General features: G+C 41.5%; 1 protein-coding gene across 1 annotated transcript in view; it reads right to left on the bottom strand.

Moving 5' to 3' along the window:
• The window catches only part of LOC105393393, a 92,372-nt gene that overhangs the window by 59,494 nt on the left and 15,568 nt on the right, over positions 1-17,310 (bottom strand). Inside the window, exons 2-16 of the mRNA XM_048625518.1 lie at positions 11,401-11,493; positions 10,099-10,189; positions 9,636-9,765; positions 8,703-8,845; positions 7,867-8,000; positions 5,727-5,870; positions 4,836-5,012; positions 4,209-4,378; positions 3,808-3,824; positions 3,153-3,465; positions 2,891-2,999; positions 2,403-2,546; positions 1,803-1,985; positions 1,315-1,547; positions 763-976 (exon numbers count right to left, since the gene is read on the bottom strand). Coding sequence (XP_048481475.1) covers positions 763-976; positions 1,315-1,547; positions 1,803-1,985; positions 2,403-2,546; positions 2,891-2,999; positions 3,153-3,465; positions 3,808-3,824; positions 4,209-4,378; positions 4,836-5,012; positions 5,727-5,870; positions 7,867-8,000; positions 8,703-8,845; positions 9,636-9,765; positions 10,099-10,189; positions 11,401-11,472 — 2,274 coding nt within the window. The 5' untranslated portion in view covers positions 11,473-11,493. The remainder of the gene's footprint in view (positions 1-762; positions 977-1,314; positions 1,548-1,802; positions 1,986-2,402; positions 2,547-2,890; positions 3,000-3,152; positions 3,466-3,807; positions 3,825-4,208; positions 4,379-4,835; positions 5,013-5,726; positions 5,871-7,866; positions 8,001-8,702; positions 8,846-9,635; positions 9,766-10,098; positions 10,190-11,400; positions 11,494-17,310) is intronic.

Here is a 17,310-nt window from a genome sequence, read left to right as displayed (position 1 = left end):
GGGCATTTCGTGGACGTTTACTTTTCCCCACTATGGTCCATTCGCTTTCCTTACTATCACCATGAGTATTTTCTATTTTGCTCAGCGGAACAGACTCTCCTTTAGTGGCCACCGCGCTGGATGTTCGTCCGTTGGATGTTCGAACTTCGGCTACGGCGGCGGCGGCGGCGGGGCGCTCGCCGAGTGACGCACGGGGCTGTACCTGTTTCACTCCAACGGTCGTTGCAGCGCTTTTTCCTCCGCTGATCGCTGCGGTAGCTGCTAAACGGGCCTGGCGGACCGGGCGCTGTAGCGCTGCTTGCGCGTTGCGGGCCGGTGCTGGCTGCGGCGTCACCTTGGGGGTAGTTGTCTCGCGAGTGGGCGTGGCTACTGCTGGTGATGGCGGACTGATGCGAGATATCAGACTCGACTGGCTAGCAATTATTGCACTTTGCTCACCAATCTTTAGCTCCAGAGCACTGACTTTAATAACTAGACTTTCTAGTGTCTTTTGGAGTTCACGTATTACACTTTCCACTGTTTTAGACATGGTTATGCAATTTTAAGGGCCGAATTATTACGGAGCTACTAATGAACTTGTCGGGGTATCCCCACTCCTCTTTTATACATTATCGTACCTAAACGTATTCACGATCTGTAACTCTTAGAACTGATAAAAAGATACTTACCCTTTTTTGCTGGATGTAAGTACCTAATATTGCCTAAGTAAGCCATGAGTTCTAAAGAGATTGTCACACAGTACGCAAAAAATCAATCACAAACCTTCTTCTCATCCAAGAACGTCTTCAACAAAGCCTCCACAACGGCTGGGTACGCTGTCTTAAACCCTGTCAGCATCTGCCTGTCAGCGGCTGCCAGCTCCGAGTTAAACGCGGCCACGAGGCGGGAGAGAGACAGCAGGATCGGGGTGATCTTGATGTCGAGGATCGTGTTTTGTTTGATCACTTCTTTTGCTAGGGAGCCGTGGACTGTTATTCTGGGGATTGAGGAAAGTTGGATGAGTTAAGAAATAAACGAATTATAATAATTTATAATGGATACCTTATCCTTATATCATACTAATAGGCCAACTAGGTAAATTGTACGCATAAGTATAATGTAAATATAGTGTACTCACGCTTCGTAATCTGTATTTTAAAATAAGTATGTTAGTCTGTATATGATACTCTGTATACATAGGCAATATAAAATTATATTCGTACGATATTTCAATACTTTTATACTAGGTTTTGCAATACAATAAACTTTCTTCCACACCACATAAAGTCGTAAAACTTCAAAGAAGCTATAAAATTTAACATTGATACTACTTACAAAACCTGCGACCCGTGGCTAAGTCTCTTCCTAACAATCTTCATAAACTCCGAATCCTCTGCCACTCCCAGCACCTTGTTCCAGTCTAAAGAACTCTTGGGTTTGGTGCCTAGGTTCTGAATGTCCTGGATCAGGGAGTAGGACTCCTGGAACATCTTGTCTATGGGGTAGAGCTGGTCTGTCGTGTCTTTGCCGAGCGTCTCTTGGATTAAGAGGGACGCCATTGAGTTTATCTAGAAGAAAAACACAATAAAATAATAGTAAAAGCAACGCATTTTGGTGACTGCAAACAGCGCACTTATAATTTTGTGTGCTAAAACCAAAATTCATTTAATTTATGTCTCCGCATTTAACATCCAATATCCCGAGACACTATATCAAGGGCATTGAATAGCTGTATAAATTTATGATGCTTCCCATTTTGATTACAGCAAACAGCGCATTTATTCTTAAATCTTAGCGCTAAAACAATATTTCCTTCTACTCACATTGACCTTAACATCCAGTATCCCCAGCGACTGTATCAAGTCGACTACATAATCCCTCCACGGGTCGACGCAGAGGGCGTCCCGCGCCGAGGCCGCCTCCTCTTTAGTGCTCTGGAAGAAACGCTGCAGGCGGCCCGCGTCGCAGAACATGGAGCCGGGAGCGTTGAGCTTGGAGGATAGGATCTGGGAATCATAGAAAAAAAATATGATAATTTAAATAAATTTATTGTGTCACAGGTTAAATGCATGACTAGAATAAGTGCTAGAGGTGTGGACGTTTGGCTAGCATTTCACGACAAACACACGCAACAGGAAGAAAAAGTGTGAAAAATAAACCATGGTCTCTCGGACCGAAGTTTGAAACAAGCAAGTAGGTATAATTTACTTCAAATGAATTTAGATAGCTATTTTAATTTCACTTTGTAACAGAAGAAACAACTACGAGACACGTATTTTTCATTATTATTCTGTGTGAAAAATAACAAACGATCCAAGAGATTGGATTTTTATAATTTGAAGTTGGGTCACATCACATGGCTTCACAGGACAGTGTGGATGAATTAGGTACTGTGGATGTTTTGTTAGCTGATGGACACTCACCAAAGTCCGATCAGCATCAGCCAGCCCATCAAAAGCCTTGGCCAGCAGCCGCGGCGGCAGCAGCACTAGCGCCCTCACGCCGGCCGGGTGCCGCGCGCTCACGTTGTACGCTATTTGTTCCACTGACATGTTGTTTAGGATCACCTGTGGATGGATGATAATAATTAATAGTGTTGATGTTAACAGGTTTAGAAATAAAGAAATAGTACCGCGATTGTGTACGCTTTGATATTTTGCGCTTACGTAAAAATATGCGTATTCAAGCAACGTCTCTATTATATGAAACAAATGACAAAAGACGTAGACAAACCTCCTTTTGCGTATACTATCGCAACTTTTGCTCCAGACAAAGATATCACCCCTCATAATATATCGGCAGATTTATAAAGTTAATTAGGTACCTAAAACTTAATTAGTTAACACTGAACAGGAGGCTGGGGGTATACATACATAAAATATAAAAATACGTAAGTATAAATATGCGTTACCTTATGAGCGCCCTCTATGAGCTTCGTTAGCAAGGTGGAGTAGAACAGGATGGTGTGTTTCATTTCCTTGGACAACCACCGGAGAACGAAGTTGGCTACTTTTGGGAGCCTGTTGAACACCAACAGTTATAAAATATTGATTTACCAGCCACAAAATTGATTGATGATAAAAGCGAAGGTATTACGATTCAATGGAAGATTTACCATTCTGTTGAGACAATCAAAGTATACAGTATACAATGCATTAAAATATGTAACTTACGCTTGAAAAACTTCTTCTAAAGAAACGCTGCTCTCCAATCCATTCCCAAAGGCATCAACCGCCTTCTTAAACACACTGGACAATCTCTCCACACCGTCCAACTTTATGTTCCCATCGAGTTGTTGTATAACCAACCCTGTGGCCTCTTCCACAGAGTTGTTATTCGTTTGTCGGGAGAATATCTTGTATAACCACTGGGCTCCGGAGATGCCTGCGTCGGATAAGCTTCGGACTGAACGGAAAGCTTCAGTGTCTTTGAATATTGGCTCAAAACGGTCTAGCAGTTTTGATATACTGGAAAATTTAATAAAAACTATTAATAAATACCCAAGCTTAACTAAAAGTTTGTTGTTAATAAATAAAGGATGCATATTAGGTAAATAAATTTATGTAAAGTGTCTTGTGTATTTGGTTAATAAATTAGGATAAGTTAATTGGTTGCATTAGTTAAAATTTATTACTCATTTATCTTTTAACCTTGTTGATAAAACTACATAGTTAAAATAGTTAGGTGAGGTACCGTAAGGATATTACGTATATTAGATAGAATAACTTTTTGTAGTAAATGAAGGAATAAAAGTGAGTTGTAATGAGTAGGCAGGTACGTAGCAACACAGATTTCATGCCATAAACAGTTGCAAAATATCACACTGACCAAAGAGGTGCGAAAAGCTAATGAAATATGAGGAAATATTACTAAAAAGGTCAAAAATTACGTCGTAAACATCTACATCGTAGAATATCAATCCATTGTCCACTGCTGGACACAGGCCTCTTCGAGGGAGCACCATATCTCAATCCACGACTTCCCTCACCTAACCATAACGCGCTACCTGTCCAGTCTAGCCAGCTGGAGGGCGTCCCACGCTACATTGCCTCTTCGTGGTCTCCACTCAATAACTAATCCATCCTAAGATTCAGTAGTATAAGGCAGAGAAATCTGACCCATCTCAGAAGAATTATTACGATCGAGAGGGGGGTCAGGTACATATTGCCAACGGACGGAATTCCAACGGTCACCATCCTTTTAAATCAAACAAACCCTCTACAACTCACATAGTCAAGTTGTAATATCTGAACTGTCCCCCGGCCTGCCCCGCGAAGAGAGCGGCGACCTCTGGCGGCACGAAGCTGTCGAGCTGCGTGAGGCGCAGGGCCGCTGTCAATGTGTCTGCCAGCTCCAGGATACGGGTGTCGCCGTTCAGCTTGGAGTACATTTGGCCTATCTGTAAGAATCATAGTATAATAATATAAACCATGGGAAGCATGTTAAAATGGGGATTTTTTACTCGTATCCATGAAACATGCAATAGCCAATAGTAATCTTATGCTGGACAAAGAGGCAGACCCCTAGGTGTGAAATACGACTGAATTACAGTCGAATTGTAGGGTAGGATAGTTTACGTGAATAACTGTAGGTAAATGTGGCAGAGTTTAGATACGTAAGTAAAGAGCAATGTGCCCCAGTGTTCTTCTGTTTCTTAGATTTATATACCTAAGGTAAGTACATCTTTAACGCTTTCTAGTGGCAGCAGGCTTCACTTTTTGCTTTACAAATCTTTTGTTTTGTGTAAGAATAATGTAGTCTTTGGACAGGGGTGTCCTTCAAGACAGAGTGGCTCTGGCTCTACTGTGTCATTTCGACATACTTAACCCAAACTTCAAAAGCCATCATAAACTTACCATTTTAATATACTTGCTATAGTCCACTTCCAACAACAACCCCACAAGGATGTCCTGCAACTCCTTGCTATTCAACGGGCACAGTTTGTTGGACATTAGTTCCGTGACAGATGGCGCCACCAGCAGCACTCTGGAGAGCGAGGCCGGGTCGCATCTGTTCAAACTTCCTTTGAATATCTGCAAATAAATTGTGAATATTGATGAGGTGATCTGATTATTTTGCTGTTGATTTATGTAATTACGTAGCTTGGGTATTTATTTAATTAGGTTACTTGATTGTGAAATATTTGGGTTATTTTGTCTGTAAGTACCTCAAAGGTGTAAGTAATACTTAACTCAACTTTTTGGAGTTATTATTGTCTGTACGTCTTAAGTAAATATATATGATTTTTGTATACACGTGTCTTACGACATCATTCAATTCCACCGAATCTAATTATTTAGATGGTCCACATAAATTTCTGTCAAGACTTATCTAACAAGGAAGGAACCTGTTTAAGGTCGTCAGCTAGTCCATCACTGCGTCACTGCGACTGAATTTATGACGTTGAGAAAGGGTCGAGGGCGTTTCGACTAATTAATTAACAATTTAAAGTGTCACATGCCATTAATTATTATTAATTATTTAGTTATCCGACGATATTTTAATATACGAACTAGATGGAGTGTCAGCGCAAAAGAAACGTCTCGACAAATAACACCCCACTTTTACCCCTTTTTTATTAGTTCGGTTAGGTGATTTGTGACTTCATACATTGGCACAATGGTTGCCATGAGGTTGAACTAAAAACGGTTTGACAGAAAACAAAATGCAATGTTTTTTTTGCTTCGTTATAAGTGACACTCCATCTAGTTCGTATATTATTAATCTAAGAGGTTATGTAAACTTACACCTTGGAAGCTAATTTCCGCCTGCATTATACTATCAGCGTCTTCCTCAGACAGGTTGAATATGGTCAGCAGCGTGTCGCGCCTCACTCGCGCCGGGTCCACGAATAAATCCTTCACTCTCAAACCGTTATCTGTAACAATATGCTAATGTTGGATTCGTTTTGTTACGTAATTCAATTAGTAGGTAAAGGACGCTCATTTAGGTACTTAATTAATTTGGAAAATTTATAACTATTTTTTTTGTATTTTATTAATTAACTGTTAAAATCTTACATATTAAATACAAAAGTAGGTTGCTACACTCGCGAGCAACCAAATCGACTCAAGCCTTGACGGCGCAAACATACATTAATACAAGTAAAATTATGAATAGAAATAATAAAAATGATATGTCATTTAAAAGCTTAAGATGTCAGCTTTAATTTGATATCATTATTATTGAAATCCATTCATCATTTTTGAAATAAATGATGTCTGAACGCAATTGTAGGAAAAACGGGAATTTAGGAAAAAAGGGTATGGGTATCGTATTATACAAATTAAACAAAAAATGTTAAGATAAAAATTTATTTATTTAAATCAATACTTTGTATTGCCCCCTCTTGCCCTAATTACAGCCTGCAGCCTGTTTCTCATAGACCTTATCAACTTTTTGACAGTTTCCTGAGGAATGCCGTCCCACTCCTCTAATAAAGCTGTCTTCAGCTCGTCCACGCTTGCAGGGACTGGATTCCTGGCCCGAACTCTTCTTTTGAGCTCGTCCCATAAGTGTTCGATGGGATTCAGGTCAGGACTGAGCGCAGGCCAGTCCATCGTGCGCAATTCCTTCTCTCTCAGAAACTGCCGACTGACTCGTGCCGTGTGGCAGCGGGCATTGTCGTGCATTAGCACGAAGTCTTCACCGACAAATTCTGCATAGGGCACAACATGACCGAGTAGAATGTCGGTGATGTACCGATCAGCTGTTAACCCGCCTCCTCGGCCGCCTCCAGGCACGAAAACAAGTGCGGTTTTTCCCTCTAGAGAAATACCAGCCCACATCATGCAGGAACCGCCGCCATATGCTACTGTTTCAGCGAAACAACATTGGGCAAATCGTTCCCCCGGACGCCGGTAGACCCGGCCTCTCCTGTCACTGCCATGCAGACACACTCTGCACTCATCAGTAAACAGGACCGACCGCCATTGCGCAATGCTCCAATCGAGATGCTCTCGAGCAAACTGAAGACGCGCTTGTCGGTGGCCTGCAGTCAATTTGGGGCCTGATGCAGGTCTTTTTGGTGTCAAGTTGGCTTCCTTCAAGCGTCTTCTCACTGTCCACTCGCTGACAGCCACTTGTCGTACACGTCTCAGTTCTTGCTGCACATCAACGCCCGTAAGGTGTCGATTGCGCAGCGAGGTTGAGACAATGAAGCGGTCGTCTCTCTCTGAAGTGCAGCGGTGGCGGCCCGTTCTTGGTCTTCGATTGAAGGCACCAGTCTCTTGGAACCGTCTGTATACTCGGGATACAGCAGACTGGCTCAAGTGGAGCTGGGCAGCGACTGCTCGCTGACTTAACCCTTGTTGCAGCAAGGCAACAACTTGAGCAGCTTCTTCTGGTGTGGTATCCATGGGTTTGCGAAAACAAGGAATACAATGCAACGAGATGTGTACCGGTCAACTTGCAACAAGCGACTGATAAGGTACACCGGATGTGGAAAGGTTTTATAGCGGGATCAGGTAGCGCAAGGCGTGGATTCCTAATGAGGTAATTAACACTGACGGGCAATTAAAATGCGTCATTAAATCTGCGCTTAGTTTTTTTTTATGGTATTGATCTTAATTGAAAGCCTAATTCTTCAGCTTTCGAATGACATATCACTTTTATATTTACCATTTATCGTTTTAGGAAAATCAATGTATATGTGCGCCGTGAAGGCTTGAGTCGATTTGGTTGCTCGCGAGTGTAGATAAGTAATAAAAAAAGATGACGGTGACGGTTTTTAAACGTATCCTATCCTCACCATCTCTCTCTAGCAAATTACTTCCATCCTCTTGACTCCTCTTTATGGACGCATATTTTAAATACCTATTCTCTGTGCGTCTATCATTGTGCGCTACGTGTATGACGTGACTAGGAACAAGGGGTTCACTCACGGACAATATCCAAGAACCGGGGCTCGTCTATGGCCACGGTGACCGTCCCCAGCAGGTGCAGCGCGTCGGGCACGGCGGCCGCGGTGGCCAGGATGGAGGAGTTCCGGAGGAGAGGGGGTAGGGGGGAGTTTCCAATTCCTATCTCATACATTGTATAGAGCTACGTATATGACACTAGCTGTTCCCGCGAGCTTAGCATTCGCCTAAAAAGTTTTCCTGTGGGAATTCCGGGATAAAAAGTAGCCTCCTATATATTTTCCCAGGCTAGACTCTCTGTATACCAAATTTAATTCAAATTTGTTCAGTAGTTTTGGCGTGAAAGAGTAACAGACAGACACAGTTACTTTCACATATATCGCAATGGATTAGTATAACGAGGGATGCCTAGGAACAAGCGGTTCATCATCAGCTAACTCACGGACAAAATCCAAGAACCGGGGCTCGTCAATAGCCACAGTCACCGTCCCCAGCAGGCGCAGCGCGTCGGGCCCGGCGGCCGCGGTAGCCAGGACGGAGGAGTTCCGGAGCGGGGGACGGGGACGGGGTTTCCAATACCTAACAGTCTCATACATTGTAGAGCTACGTATATGACACTAGCTGTTCCCGCGAGCTTAGCATTTGCCTTTAAAAGTTTTCCCGTGGGAATTCCAAGATAAAAAGTAGCCTATGCTCTTTTCCAGGCTCTAGACTATTTGTATACCAAATTTCATTCAAAACCATTTAGTAGTTTTGCCGTGAAAGAGAAATAACAGATAGACACAGTTACTTTCGCATTTATAATAAAATGTATATAGGATATTAGAATTACAAAGGATGAGTAGGAACAAGGGGTTAACTCACGGACAATATCCAAGAACCGGGGCTCGTCTATGGCCACGGTGACCGTCCCCAGCAGGCGCAGCGCGTCGGGCACGGCGGCCGCGGTGGCCAGGATGGAGGAGTTCCGGAGCAGAGGGGAGAAATGGCGCTGGAGCTGGGTCAGTCTGGAAGAGGAGGTGGTGGTTAATTTTGATGACCTGTCCCATAATGAAAACCCCTATAAAGTAGGCTCATTCGTTTTTGGGCTATGTAACCTTATGTAACTCTTAATTTTTTAATATAGATCACACCATCTGTCTTTGGCGTTTCTCCCTTATCCAACATCTAGTTTGCTCGGGACTGCGGTGGTTAGTATCTATATATGTATTTGTATTGGTGTCGGAAATCGGATGTCCGAGACCTATATTACAGCTGTCTGCATATAGGTAGTAGCAGTTTGGGTTGGATAGCCGTGTGTGATGATGATTGTTCCCACAAAGAGTACCCATCCCGTAATACTTAGGCGATAAAAACACCTTATGTAACCCTGACTGACCTGGAGTTCTCATAGAGCGGTATCTCCTGGTACTCCTCCATGGGTGAACACTGGGTGCCGACGCTGCAGATGAAGAACTGCAGGAACGTCAGCATACCAGCAGCTAGCTCAGCCAAGTTTAGGGTCATAAGGCCGTGTGTAAGGCCCCCCGCGCACTAGGCAGCCTGGCTACGCAACCAGGTTGCGGCAGCCACTAAAATATATGGGAATTTGTGTCTGCCTAGTGACTTCCTATATAACGTCATACGTTTGGCTGGTCCCGTCTTACGATCCCCACGCATAGCGGATGACCATGGACGGTCAGTGACGCAGATTCAGTTTCTGTGCTACCACAGAGCGTCATTTAAGCTGGTCCACGTCTGTGCTATATCGCGCACTGTAGGAAACCGGTGATAGGTGGTACAAAAGTATAAACTCACCTGGAGTTCTCATAGAGCGGTATCTCCTGGTACTCCTCCATGGGTGAACACTGGTTGCCGACGCTGCAGATGAAGGACTGCAGGAACGTCAGCATGCCGGCGCTGGGCAGCGCGCGCGCCGGGAACTGGCCTGGGGAGGGAAATATACGGTTATCTAGAATGTAGATCTATAGGTGATTTCATGTCCGGCTCGAGTGACCAGAATGAGAAGAGGACTGTAATATATTGTAGTAGCCTTGGGGAATTCTACTGTAGCTGGAGAAGTAAATAAATTCAGTGATGATTTACTTCAACCGTGTAGAAAGCACACTCGTTTTGTAGAATCGGAAGAAACATCCGTTAGCCAACGAAGGTTATCGAAATTGCTGTCAAAAGTTGCAAGCTGTATCAATACTGTTCTAAAAGTTCTTGAGTGGATACCTACTATTAACAGAAGATTAAAAAGTATATGAAGGATACTTACATGTCGGAAAGTCTTGATTGTCGATGTTGGCTCTAACAATGTACAAACTTAAAACTACTAATGTGGCCCACACGACGCCGCCGAGCGTGATCTGTAGAAGAACAAATTTCAGATTTATTAGAGGGTTTTTTTTTTTATAAAGATTTTACTATCACTCCACAGACTTTATGTCCGTGCCTTTTTGAGAGATCAATATATTGTGAGAGTTTGGTTGTTTTTTATCTTCATCTTTTAACTACTCACTACTCAATGTGGAAGCTTATAATATATATACTTTATCTTTTATATATATATATACCTATATATTATTAATAATATATATTTTTTTTGCACTCCTGGAGGAAAATCTACACAGACACCTGGGAAGGGGACCCAGGTAGTGTCGGCCTTTAACCGACTAAAAACCCCCAGTTGTGCATTTCTTGTTTTTTTTTTTTTTTCTTTTTTTTTCTTTGTTTCACACAGTCACACTTACAATTATAATGGCAATAAACATTTGAAGGGTAGGGCCAGTGTCAGCTGTCTTCAGAGAACTTCACAGACGCCTGTCAGTGGCCACACACTCCTTTTGTCATCGCTGTTGTTTTGCCTGGTGTTAATGTTTGACAGTGTTCTTAAAACTATCTTAATTTTATTGGTTAGTTCTTATACAGATAATATTAATTCATGATATACTATACAATACCTACATATCAAAACTATACAATACATGCTATATACTATACATAACAAAACTATAAAATACATGCAATACTGTTTGGCCGTCAATATAAAATTAAAATCAAAATTCTCCTATTCCGCTCCATTTTGCGTTGCCAAAAGCCTTGATTGCTGGGCAACGACCTCTTTGTCCCGATTTTTTATTGCCATCTTTTTATTAGAGGGTTTAAAAGTAAAAAATACACACCTTAACAAATAAACACGAACGATTAACTTAACTATATACGAGTATCATCCGTGCGTCTATAAAGTTGAGTCTGTTAAGACTTAATTTTCTTATGATGATCGTAAAGATAAGTAGCTTACCGTTTAAAGAAAGTACCTGACTATACCAAACTGCAAGAGGATATAAATGGGAAGATACCTATTCCCTCTCGTCACTTCAAATAGGCTAACTATTTGAAGTGACGAGAGGTATGGTATGGTAAAAAAAATAATAAATAAATAGGCTAAAAAAGGAAATTATTATATTCATGATGCCTCGTCCACCAACCCGCACTAGGCCCTCGTGGTGGACTAAGGCCTACAACCCTTGCAGCAGTTGGGTCGTGGTGGGTTGTGACGATGATGATGATGCCTCACCAGTTTCCGTTTCCGTATGAGGTAGTCCTTCCACAGCAGCAGGCGCAGCTGGCGGCAATCGTCGGCCGCCATCGCAGCCCCCACTCAGCATGTCTGAGGATAAGTATACAGATATTATACAACACCATCCAAAGGTTGTCAGTACCCTTACTCTTGAAAGGCAATGTGTCTGTCTGGCATCAATACCGTTATTTTTACAAAAATACAAAAATGATCATCACACCCATGCCACGTATTTTAGAACCTAGCGAACCTAGTATGTACGAAAGTTTCCTTCATGGTGAAAATAAAGACTATTTTGGGCGTAGTCTTCGTTAACAGCCAAGGGATAAAAGTAGCCTATATTATATTCACACAGGGTGTCTGCTTGCTACATACCAAGTTTCATGAAAAGTTCTCCATTCGTTTTCCCGTGAAGCGTGTGCAAATACCACACATCCATCCATACTTATAAATTTTGCTGTTTATAATATTACTTTTACTTAATAGTAGGAAATGCGTATGCAATATGCAACGGAACTTCAAATCTAAATAAGGCCTCGTAACATATCCTCTGAGAACTACGGGATAGTAATATTAATCAAATTAAAGGCCCATAACACCGCGTTTGTATTCAAACTGCACTTTGAGCACCAACCGCTTCCTACGTCGTGACTGACGCCATCTTTGAAGATGTTTTCATTGAAAAATTACCCAGGTATACGAGTAGGAAGTATGTAAGTGTCGGCAATTTTGTGTTTTACCTAGGTAATGGTATAGCCTGGGCCTAGTGTTATTAACCGGTTTAATACCGTGAAATCAGACACAATACAAATCAATTGTTTATCGCCGCGATATCGCGACCCCGTAGTCACAAAAGTTTAGGAAGGTAGACAAAATAGAGAGGAGTATGCAGAGCTGACCGCCAACCTCCAGTAGTGGAGAGGCACTAGAAGAAGAGGACCAAATATTGGTGAATGTACTCGTCGCACTAAGTATATGACGGGTTAATCATGGAATACAACAACAATGTATGCAAAAACATCAAAAATTATGTGGGCAAAGCCTACTAAATAATACGAAGTAGATACATATGTAAAAATAGACTGTAGTTATGTGTACAGTATATAGGTAGTAAGTAGAATGCTATTTACCCGTATGACGAACCCGTATCACATTCTAAACTGATTTAATACTCTGGAAAAAAAGAGTGCAATGCACTTCTGCCAGCCCGCTATGTAAAAATAAACAAATACCTAACTCCTATTTATTTTACAATCGCTAAATTTCCTGGTATAAGTTGTGTTTCAAAGATTTGTTTAGTTACCTACAACCACAATAATATTAATTCACAGGGACATGTTAAAATCATTAATACGACAATTAACAAGTAATAACAAAAAAAAATAATATTTTTAGCCAAACCGGATGGTACCTATAAACCGTAGAGGGACCGATTAATAAATAGTTACCTACTACTTGTAGAGGTCAGCAGTAGCTTCAACTTTTGTGCTGAGTGCCAGGTTCGATCCCAGCCGAGATTTTTACTTATATTTTTGTAGCGGCAACAATAGTCAAGTTAAGAGACATCAAAGTATAAATTTTGGTTCTGATAACGAATCTAACCTTATTTATTTAACTTACAATTCAAATCTACGCATCTATCCAACTAAGTATTCTACCCATGGATCGCACCTTGTTAGTGCGTGAGCAGACATCTTAATGCTATTGTTCATAGCAAATAGAAAGTGTTATTATGAATGGTTTGTTAATAGCGATGTGTGTAGAATTTGATAACGATCTATTTAAAGCCATTATTCTTTGTCTAGTACAAAAGAGTTCAACGGGCTCTTAGAAAATGTAAGTTCTGACATTTAAAATGAATAAATAAATATATAATAATTTTAAAACAGTGTAACTAGTAAGATCTATTCAACAATGATTTGGATATTTCTTCTTTTATTTGAGCTAACAATAAGGCATCCTTGGTCTATGTCCTAAAATATATTGTTTACGGACTATGTGTGTGTATGAAATATGTCCCTTTTGATTAATCACACGTTCAGCCACCGACTAAACAGCTAGTCGTCACCGTCAGACGACCGAATGGCGTAGTGGTTAGTGACCTGACTACTGAGCCGAAGGTCCCGGGTTCGATTCCCGGCTGGGGCAGATATTTGTTTAAAGACAGATATTTGTACTCGGGTCTTGGGTGTTGATATTTATATTTAGTATCTATCTATCTATGTATTTGTGTAGATATATCAGCTGTCCGACACCCATAACACAGGTTCTGCCTAGCTTGGGGTCGGATGGCCGTGTGTAAGATGTCCCCACATATTATTATTATTATATTATTATTATTACTGTGAGGCCACTCTAGCTAACAAGAAACTAAGTGTTGGAGCGCGACCGCGACTCTATATCCCTGTAGGAAACGTACCGACTGCATAACAGACTTCGTTGGTTTATCATTATCATCATCGTCATCAGCCAATAAGCCAATCAATCATCCACTGCTGGACATAGGCCTCTCCCAAGGAGCGCCACAACACTCGGTCCTCGGCCTTCCTCATCCAACCACTACCCGCCACCCGCCTAAGGTCGTCAGTCCAGCGGGCAGGAGGGCGTCTTACGCTGCGTTTGCCTGTTCGTGTTGGTTCGTTTTTTGCCAACCTAGAGTAACCCTCCCGAGCTAAGGTTGCAATTAGCGATGGCACGTACAATTTGCTCGTCACTCGCTTGAGTGCGATCATTATATCCGTTTGTCACGTTTAACTGTCGTTCTTTAACGTCAGACAGAGCATCGTTGTCATAATTCATAATATTATTATGAAGACTAACGCGTGTCGGGCTTAAAGGTGGCATTTGGCCACAGGCGACCTGTGGTTGTAGCAGACGAGACGATCTGTCGCCGTCACTATACATATATTGGTTGATAATGGCGGCTAGTGATGGCCGACGACACATCATCTGATGATGTGTTGGGGTTCACGAAAAGAGCCGTATATCACCTGTATGATCAACTGTAAGATATTATTAAGTCCGGCGCACCCGGGACAGTCAGCGATCGATGCACGGGACGCTATTAAGACGTGACAAAAGTTCTCCGTCGCGCTCGCTCTGGAGGCTGCGCGAAGTCAGTGAGCGCGATGCAAAACTCTTGTCACGTCTAAATGCGCTCCGTACTAGCCCTTCTGATTCGCTAATCCTTTAACTACGGTGACAAATCTAGACATGCTAAAATAATTGTCACACATTAATTTATTTAAACTCTCTATTTACCCGAAGTCACATAAAACACGAGATCGAAACCTGCAGATCATGGCACGGGCGGCGACAGGAAATGACAAAATATACTGACGGACGAGCGGGCCGAATGATTCGACGCTATTAGAGTTGACCCAGTGATTATCAGCTATTCCCGTCAAGGTCCTCCATGAGATGGAAACTCCGTGGATGGTAGTCTCGTGTCATCGTGTGTTATTAAGTTGTTTTGTCTTTTGTTTCGAGAGTATTCCATTTTTAAACTGGAAGCAAAACAGAGGGGGTGCGGTTTATTCTATGTAGTTTTATGAATCATTTTTGATGAAACATGACTATTGACTATTGGCTGTAAATGCTTAGTAATATGCACCTGCTGAATTGGTCAAAACGGAGATACGGCTCGCTACCTATCACGTGAGTACAAATATACTGCGGGTGTCTCGCTTGCGAGCGCTACCCCATCGGGGATTTGAGTCGTGAGTAGGTATAGGTATGTATGAATTGGTCAAAAAACGTCGCCGTAATTATGACATTTTAAATCAAAAACGAGATTAGCGAAAATTATTTAAATCAGCTTAAATCCAGGTCGAGGCGCTGGACACGTTGTTGCGACACGTCCGCGGTGGACGGATTTATCTTCGATGCGAGCTCTCAAGGCAGGCATTAGTACAGACTGCTGCGCAGATATCTGACCCCCTTGAAGTAGATTTCTTCTTTTTCTTCCTTGCCTTATCCTTATTTAGGGTTGGCTTTGTTCGTCATGTCACGCCATTTTACCCTATCCTCTGTCATATCCTCATTCACTCCACACTCTCTCATATTTTCTTTCACGCAATCAAGCTTGGTAGGCTGGTACTGACCTAAAACGAGTTTATACATACTTAGAGGGCTAACACGGGGCGCAATTAAGACGTGACAAAAGTTTCCGTCGATGTGAGTGAGCGCGATGCAAAACTTATGTCACGTCTTAAATGCGCCCCGTGCTAGCTCTTCTACTTAGATTTAACTGTCAATCTTTTCACCGCGGTGACAAAACCTAGTCAAACTCAAGTGTAAGTCATCAACAAGCTAAGAAGAAGAAGGATGTTTAAATTGCATTGCTTAGGGGATGTGGTCAGATATCTGCGAGGCAGCCTGTACCAGGTGGCTTCGGGTCTAAATTTGCCAACAAAAAGCCTTGGACACATTACGTTTGTGCAATAAAAGTTTATAATAATTAAGCATCTTTTTCAATGTCAGCTACTAGGTACAAGCTAAGTTTGATAAAAAATCAAGAAGTTGAGAAACTTGATCTGACAAAATTAACTTGTCTAAGTTTTAACAAAAAATACTTGAGTATAATAATAATTCTCTTATCACAACTCACAAATGATTCACAAGAAGTTACCTACTGTTTTTTTTTTGGCTGATCTTCATAATAAACGTGACCTTAATTATGTAATACTGTTGGAACTTATATATTTTAGGTGAGCGAAATTTTCATGTTACTTTTAACAGTACTTAGACACATCATACTCACTGACCACGAAGCACATTCCCCTACAGTTAGATAATGTTTTGAATTACTAAAACTATAAAATTATCACTATAATTATTTACTTTTATAGAAATTATTTGAGAAATGCACTATTAACCTGCTTGAAATATTAACAACAAAAAAAATATATATTTAAGTACTACCTACGATTTAATTATAGAAGTACCCACCCGCACTGGGCTCGCGTGGAGGACTAGGCCTGAAACCCTTCCCTGGAAGGAGACCCGTGCCCCAGCAGTGGGGACGTGATAGGTTGTGATGATAATAGGAAGTAGGTAATTAGTTGGAATAAGGAATAATAGTTTTTATTATTATATTTTAAACAAACAATCAATATGTCTCATTGTTTTGTAAACTGTAGGCGGCATCCGGTTTACATTAAAATACATATAAGAAATAACAATAGGTACGTGTGAAAAAATCATTAATATATTTTAAAATCTTACTAATTAGTTATAAAATTTAAAGTGTGTTTGTATGTTCATAATTATAATCTCCGGAACTTTATTCTACAGGAATCTTCAACAGTCGTTTCACTATCACGCTTTTGCATTCATACGTTTACTAATTTCACTCACGACCAATAATAAAACAAATTTAAAAAAAATATTAATTTGTAGTTCAAACACAATATTTATTTTAGTTACTAATATTTCGAGGCGCTGATAAATGTACTTACTCACTTCAATATTGCAGACAGCGTAATTGTTTGTCCAGCCTTTTCCGTTTGGGAGTAAATTGGCGCTATTGTCAGTGGAACTATTTCATTGCTTGCTATTGTAAATTCACACACTGTGACATAACGACTGCAAGCTGGACTAAGGTGAGGCCACACGAGCGTAATTTTGTGAGGCGGGGAAGTTACTCGCTCCCGTCCCCGCGCACACTTTTCTGCCGCGCACAACTCTCAAAATTACGCTCGTGTGGCCTCACCCTAAGGGCCAGTAACCCACGGTAATTTGGCGTAATATGTAAAGCAGCGCGTACAATAAACGTTACCTAATGAATGGCACAAGGCCGGCGCACAATGCGCGTCCATCGGTTGCTCCAATTTGAGTAATGGACCAAGTTTGTAATAACGTGATTTGTGACGTATCAAGGGGTCACTCTCTAATTCAACAAACGAA

Source organism: Plutella xylostella, chromosome 14 (genome assembly GCF_932276165.1).
Source record: "Plutella xylostella chromosome 14, ilPluXylo3.1, whole genome shotgun sequence".
In the NCBI taxonomy this organism is placed as follows: Eukaryota; Metazoa; Arthropoda; class Insecta; order Lepidoptera; family Plutellidae; genus Plutella; species Plutella xylostella.
This window is presented reverse-complemented; position numbering and strand designations above follow the sequence as displayed.